Source organism: Schistocerca cancellata, chromosome 2 (genome assembly GCF_023864275.1).
Source record: "Schistocerca cancellata isolate TAMUIC-IGC-003103 chromosome 2, iqSchCanc2.1, whole genome shotgun sequence".
Lineage (NCBI taxonomy): Eukaryota > Metazoa > Arthropoda > Insecta > Orthoptera > Acrididae > Schistocerca > Schistocerca cancellata.
In genome coordinates, this window is record NC_064627.1 from 49,372,322 (window position 1) to 49,379,338 (window position 7,017).

The window sequence follows — 7,017 nt, forward strand, 5'->3', positions numbered from 1 at the left end:
CAGTATCTGCTCCATTGGGCAGATGGATCCAGATTGGGAAATGGTCACTACCATGCACTGCCCACTGAGCAGTGTCCTCAAGAGCAGGCGAGCGGAAGGAGAGGTCTATGGCTGTAGACAAACCTGTAGCGGTGCTAAAATGTGTGGCTTGACCCATGTTCAGCAGTATAAGATCTGTTGTGTGCAGCATATCCTCAAGTACCTGACTCTAGGGGCAAGTGGTGTTAGAACCCCATATTGCAGTGCACTGTGTGCATTGAAGTCCCCCAAAAGGAGAAAGGACATGGTAGTTCATCAAGAAGATGAGTGAGGACCCTACTATCAAGGGCCTTATGGGGTGGTAAGTACACAGAGCACACTGTGATGTCAACATGGGCCACTATCTGAACAGCAACCATTTGTAGTGTTGTTGTTAAGAGAATAGGTGAGGAGTGAAAAGTGTCCTTTACGAACACTGCAACGCCTGTCACCAGTAAGGTCATCATTTCTATAAAGGTGATAACCTCCAAGTAAAGGTGTGTCATGTTACTTAAAATCCGTCTTGATTGCAAAAATTTTTTTTATTATTCATATGACCGGTTTCGGTTCATTCAGAACCATCTTCAGCTCTGATATTTCAGTTACAGGAGTAACCCGTCCAAATCCAGCAACTTTCACATGCTACGTCACATTATGTTATGTGACGTAGCATGTGGAAGTTGCTGGATTTGGACGGGTTATTCCTGTAACTGAAATATCGGATCTGAAGATGGTTCTGAATGAACCGAAACCGGTCATATGAATAATAAAAAAATTTTTTGCAATCAAGACGGATTTTAAGTAACATTATAAAATCACTGATTGCTGCTATCCCATAAGACATTATGTCTGTTTTTGTAAAGGTGTGTCAGTCTCTTTAAAATGAGTCTCTTGAAGGCAGAGGCAAAAGGGTCTGTCCTTTACAAGGAGTCTCAGTTCCACGAGATGAGTCCTGTATCCATTTATATTCCACTGAAGTATGGTATCCATTTCGTCAATGTGGTCTCGATCTACCCGTCTCTGTGCCAAGGTGGTGAGGCGCTTGTAGAGTGAGATGGGGTTTTGGGGCTGACTGGGTCTAGTGATGAGGCATCAAAATCGATTATGTCCTCATCATCAGTCAGACATGCCAGAATGACGTCTGATGGCGCCCAGGTCAGCTTTCGACCCGTAAGTTGGGATCCTTTCCCTGCTCGCTTTCCCAGCAAGGATGAAGGGGAAAGGAGGTGGTGAGAGCCACATTTCTTCAACGAAACTTGGTGTTGAGGGACACACTTTGGGCTGTGCACTGTGGAAGCATTACTGGTCTCTTCCCTTGTAGTTGTTTGAATCGCTATGTCTTTTGCTTTACTTTGGCACATACATGTGCAAGTACAGGTGCTAGAGGTAAATAAGGGAACACTGGATGTCGTCTGAGTTGAAGTGTCGACCCTAGTAACAGGTTTCTGCACCGACGAAGTGTAAGAAGTGGCAAAGACAGGGGGTTTCATCGCCTGATAGTCCGTTTTGGCTTCTGTGTACAGGATCCGCTTAGTCACTCTGATTTCCTGAATTTTGCATTCCTCTGCGAAAACAGGGTCGGCTTGGCTCCAGACTGGATGGCTTCCAGAGCAGTTAATACGGACTGCTGGGGATCGACAATCTGTCCCAGCGTCATGGGCTGCCTTTCCACACTTCTCACAAGTTGCTTCGTCACTGCGACTCAGCGTTGTGTGGCCAAAACGCTGGCATTTGAATGTCGGACCCTAAGAGTTATTTAAATTGGAACTGCCATCTCTGTTTACTAGGTTTTCTGACATCTTTATTTTGATAGGCTCTGTAATTATGTTGTTCCAGAAATGTGACATTTGCACCACAATACTGGTCTCACTACATTTCATTTCATTTCATGATTATATTCAGGGCAGTGCTCAGCACCAGCTGATTTGCTTGGTTCCTTTAGTCAGGTGTATTGCTCATGTTCTTTGCATCTCTTCTTCACTGTTCTCATAGTCTGTCCGACGTAAGACATGCCACATTATCATGAAATGTGAGCTTTTGGAGACCTACATTACAAAAAGTAATTTTTATCTTAGTTGAAGGGAGCAAAATATAATTGATGCCATGTTTCCATAGGAGTTTACCAATCATTTGAGATATTGGAAAGCATAAGGTGGTTATGCAATATTTGGCATCTCTTTCTGTCTCAATCTTTTTTTTTTCTTTTTTCTTTTTTTTTTCTTCCAAACATTCTTGATTTTGACTGCATCGCCTATTAAGTCTGATGATCTGGAGTGCCCATTTCTTTGAAACATTATTTGTAGGTGTTGTAATGCTTCAGCAAAGCTCTCCATGCCTGAAAGTATTTGAGCTCTATGCAAGGGTCTTTTGCACCGAATTTCTTTGTCAGATGATGATGGCATGAGGTGTGGGGACAGAGGTCAGTGTGTGTAGGTTTTCTATATACACTGTAACCCAGAGATCCATGCATTCATCTCTTAACTAAGACACTGAGGAAAGGTAGTTGGAGTTCCTTCATGAATTTTTCTATTGAAATGGATGGAGTTTAAATGTTACAGGAATACTTAAAATGTTCCACTCCAAGTGGCTACCACAAATGATTTTTATGAGGAGTAGACTATCAGAACCACCAAGCAGAGATGCAAGGAACATCAGTGACATATCCGACTAAAACAGTCAAGTAAATCACCTGTCACTGGGCATTGCCTCGAATATAATCATGAAATACAGTAACATAAGAGTAGTGCTGTGGTGCAAATGGCAAGTTTTAGGGACAGCATAATTAAAATGTTTATTGACATAAAGATGTCAGTAAACCTAATAAATAGGGAGGTGGTTTCAATTTAAATAATGCTTGGGACCTGACACTGAATTTATTAAAATCTTGCTGACTGTCACATTCCTGACAGAAATTGCGTTTCATGGAATATCAGAGTGAGCTCTGAAAAACGAAGGAACATAAAAGAGCATAGTGGATGTTACAAATCAAATGGTCTTTCTAAAGTACACAATGAAGGAATTCCCCTGAGAGATGTAGCTAGTAATATTGGTATACCTAAATACCAGCTGGCAAAGTACCTGAAATGCATTCTCAGTGTATGCCGAAGTGCAAACACCACATCCACAACTCCACTCACATTGTACATCGCCTCAGTCAATTGCGGCTCCAGGGTGTTGATATTATGGTCAGTTTCAATGTAATCCCGCTCTTTAAGACACTTTTATTTTCTGTTTCTTTGGAGCTAATTGCAGAAATGTACAGTGATTAGTTTGCTGAAATTTTTAGGCACATTGTCACATCTACTTATTTCCTGTTCAGTGGAAAATATTATGAACAACTGATGGCCTGCTGATGAATAGTCCATTATCATTTGTGGCGAACCCTGAGATGGAAAATTTTGCAGCAAAGGAACTAGAATCAGCAAGTTGAAACCAATATGTTTCTTCCAACATGTGGACAACATGTTTGCCATGTGGTCTCAGTAGCAGAAAAGCTTCTCTTGGAATATTTAAACTCCACCCATCGTAGTATAAAATTTGTGATGGAACTTGAAAAAGAGGGCCAACAGCCCTTGCATAATGTGTTAGTTAAGAGAAAAATGGGTGCATTCCTAAGTCACAATGTAATGTCAAGCCATCACTGTCTACCACAGAGAAATTTGGTGCATAACAGATATAACACTTTCAGACAAGGAGAGCTTCGCTGAAGAATTGCACCACCTACAAATAGTGTTCCAAAGGAGTGGGGACTCAGATCATCAAATTGAACAGGTGATGCAGTTAAAATTAAGAATACTTGAGGGAGAGGTTGAGACTGAGGAAGAGAAATCAAAAATAACTCATCTACCTTATGCTGGTCCAATATCTGAAAAGATTGGTAGACGATTTAGGTCTCTGAAAGCAGTGTGTGTATAGCATTCCATGTGAATGCAGCATGTCTTACATGGGGCAGACTATCAGAGCAGTCAAGGAGAGATATAAGGAACATCAGTGATATACGCAACTAAAACAATCAAGCAAATCAGCTGTCACTGAGCGTTGCCTTGAGTATAATCATGAAAAGAAATACAGTGAGGTCAGTACCATGGTGCAAATGCCTAGTTTCTGGGACAGGAGTCTATTGAAATAAGGATGTCAGAAAACATAGTACACATGGACAGCAGTTGCATTTTAAATAACGCTTGTGGTTTGGCACTCAATTTATGGATATCTCACAGGCCATCACACCCATAAGAGTTGGAAAATGCTGAGAAAACTTGATTTTCGCAGAATACTGACGCCTGAAAAATAAAAGACCATCGAAGGACATAGTGGACATCAGGAATTAAACTCTGCTATAAATAGTGGCACGATACAAACAATATTTAACATTCTGGTTGGAGTCCAGGCAGCAAGTACACCTAACTGCGAAACTCGTAGGACCCAAAGAAAATGGCGTTTGGTCATTGAAATATTGTGTTTAAAATGGTGATGTGGTGACAGTTGATTTATTTCGTTGTTTTAGTTGGGTATATAACTAATGTTCCGTCAAAAAGTATATGAGATGCCCTGTGATTCAAAATAGTTGTATGCAGACGGTTTACATAGCATCATCATTGTCAACAGTAATTGCAAAAGATGCTTACATGTGTGAAAGCATATATTTTATTTGGTAAACAGAAGTATCAATTTCCATTGTAAATAATAATTGTAAATAAAATTTTTACCTAATATTCAGTAATTTGATCAAATTAGAGACTGTAGGATACTGAAGTATGATGACAGCGATATAAAAAAATCAGATGGGCAAAGAAAGAAGCTGCATTGTTACTTTTATAGTGATATTTCAGTTATCATACCCTTATAGTTTTAATGTTTGAGACACAGTAATGACAACAATATATTCTTTTGTAATGCCTTGTTTCACTGTAACATTCTGGAGAAATATAGTTAAAGGATTTTGTTGCTCTGTTTAATCAAGCTTTGCTTTACATTTGTACATAATATGTAATTACAGTTTAGGGTAAATGTTACTTCTCTCTGTATCGTTTACTTTTTAATTGTAGAGTGCATTGTTCATTACTGCTTCGTATTGTTCCATAAATTGCAGGTGAAGGCCTGTCCACCTTACATCGATCCCGTAGCCGTGGTGAAGGTATGAGCACAGTGGGTACTCGAGCCACAACGAGGAAGTAACTGCCAGCAGCAGCCTGCTGTGCTGAGATTTTATCGCACAGTCTTGTTGGTTATTTGTCCAGCCAAATGGCCATCAACTTTCACTCCAAACTAAATTCACTCTGAGCACAGATTACTGTATAAGTATCTTACTTGTAGAATATGAGTGTATATTTTGAGACCGGAGGCTCAACAGTCTGTGTAATTTCAGATTTAGAGCTATCTGTTATTTATTGTAGGCTTACCTGTTATTTAGTGTATAAAACAAAAATTCTTTCACTAAATTCTTTGTTCATTTCCACTTATGTTCTGAAACTATTATATAATTGCCAAGTAGTGAGAAACAGATGATGACCTGGAGCTTTTTTTTTTGTTTTTGTTTACGTTTTACTTCTAAATAAGTATCTCAAACCTTGTAGAAACAGGGCAAATGCTGATCCTGAACCACTGATGATACTGCAATACAATTTCCCTCTATTTTTATAGTTATGTGCCACTGGTATTAAGATTTTTTTAAAGTACTGTGCATATTTATTTGCAGTTCTCTGTTTTGTGCAGTAGATGAACTTGAAAAGCAATGTTTTCATAAGTCATCTGGATTATTGGAGTAGATTGTGGTTTTCTTTCTAAGGACACAGAAGCTGCTTGCAGGTATTAATGCACTGTATCCATTCCCACTGTTGCTAAACAGCAATGTCACCAATTCTGAGTATTTCTGTACTGTGTCAGGTAGTTTTAAATGAAGTTCAAGCAATCACTCAGTGTAGTATGGCCTCAGAGATGTGGCCATTTTGTACTGTTGTAATAATATAACTGAAAGTGCAACAAATCAGTGGCAATTGCATTATTTTGCAATACAGCATTCCATGAATAATGCTTCTACAGTATTTTCCAGTAGCCATATAGCACGTAATAACAAAAAAAAAAAAAGGAAGATGTGAGATGTGCACTATACTGGTTGATTTTGACTGACTTTTTTGTCCCTTTTTTATTAATGTGGTATGTGTGTGTGTTTTTTTAAAGAGGAAGAATGTAATTTTATTTTGGGTGCACAATTGTTACAAGTAATGAGAAATGCTTGTGGATGGGTAGATCACAGTGGAAATCATGAGGTATTGAAATTTTGTGTTAACAGTAGCTACTAATTCATCTTTTGGTACAAATATTTTACAAGATCAAAACAGTTAGGAAAATTTTGAATATCTGCAAAATTACTGAAGAATAGAAAATGTCAAGTAAGTAATTTATTAATTTAAAAAGTTTTTAGTTTAACAAAGAGATAAATAATTACTTAAACTCTATGATGAAAAAAGGGCAACACACAAGTATAATTTGCTGTGATATTCAGTAAACTATTATACTGTTTTATTTCGCAAAATTTACATACTAGCAGGTATGCTGAAATAGTTAACATGCTATATAGTTTGTTAATTGATGCCAGTTACCTGAGCAGCAACTTTTGAAATGCCAACAGATCAGTGTCATTCCAAGTAACTACTTTTATTTAAGTAGTGGAATTACGTATTTGTATAACTCCAAGCATTCCTTAATTCAATTCTGCAGCTTAAAATTTAAGTAATCAGAAATTTGTAGCTGCTCATGTGTGCTGATAGCAACAACTTATTTTTCCTTATTCATTATTTATGCCATGGATAGATGCATTATCAACTTTCATATTACAATTTTAGGAGAATAAATTTACAGCAATAACTGTATGGTTATAAATGATTTGCTCATCATGTCACCATGGTAACAGCCAGATTTGTAGTGAAACATGCATTCAACAATAGTAGAAGAACAAATAAACATTTTCAACAGCAGAACATCTTAAAAGTAAAAAAACAA

At 38.0% G+C, this 7,017-nt stretch overlaps 1 protein-coding gene across 1 annotated transcript in view; it reads left to right on the forward strand.

The window, feature by feature from the left end:
- Positions 1–6,127, forward strand: part of LOC126161324 (kinesin-like protein KIF13A) — a 136,927-nt gene extending 130,800 nt beyond the window's left edge. Inside the window, exon 27 of the mRNA XM_049917079.1 lies at positions 5,108–6,127. Within this exon, the coding sequence (XP_049773036.1) occupies positions 5,108–5,193 (86 nt within the window). The 3' untranslated portion in view covers positions 5,194–6,127. The remainder of the gene's footprint in view (positions 1–5,107) is intronic.
- The last annotated feature ends 890 nt before the right edge of the window (positions 6,128–7,017 follow it).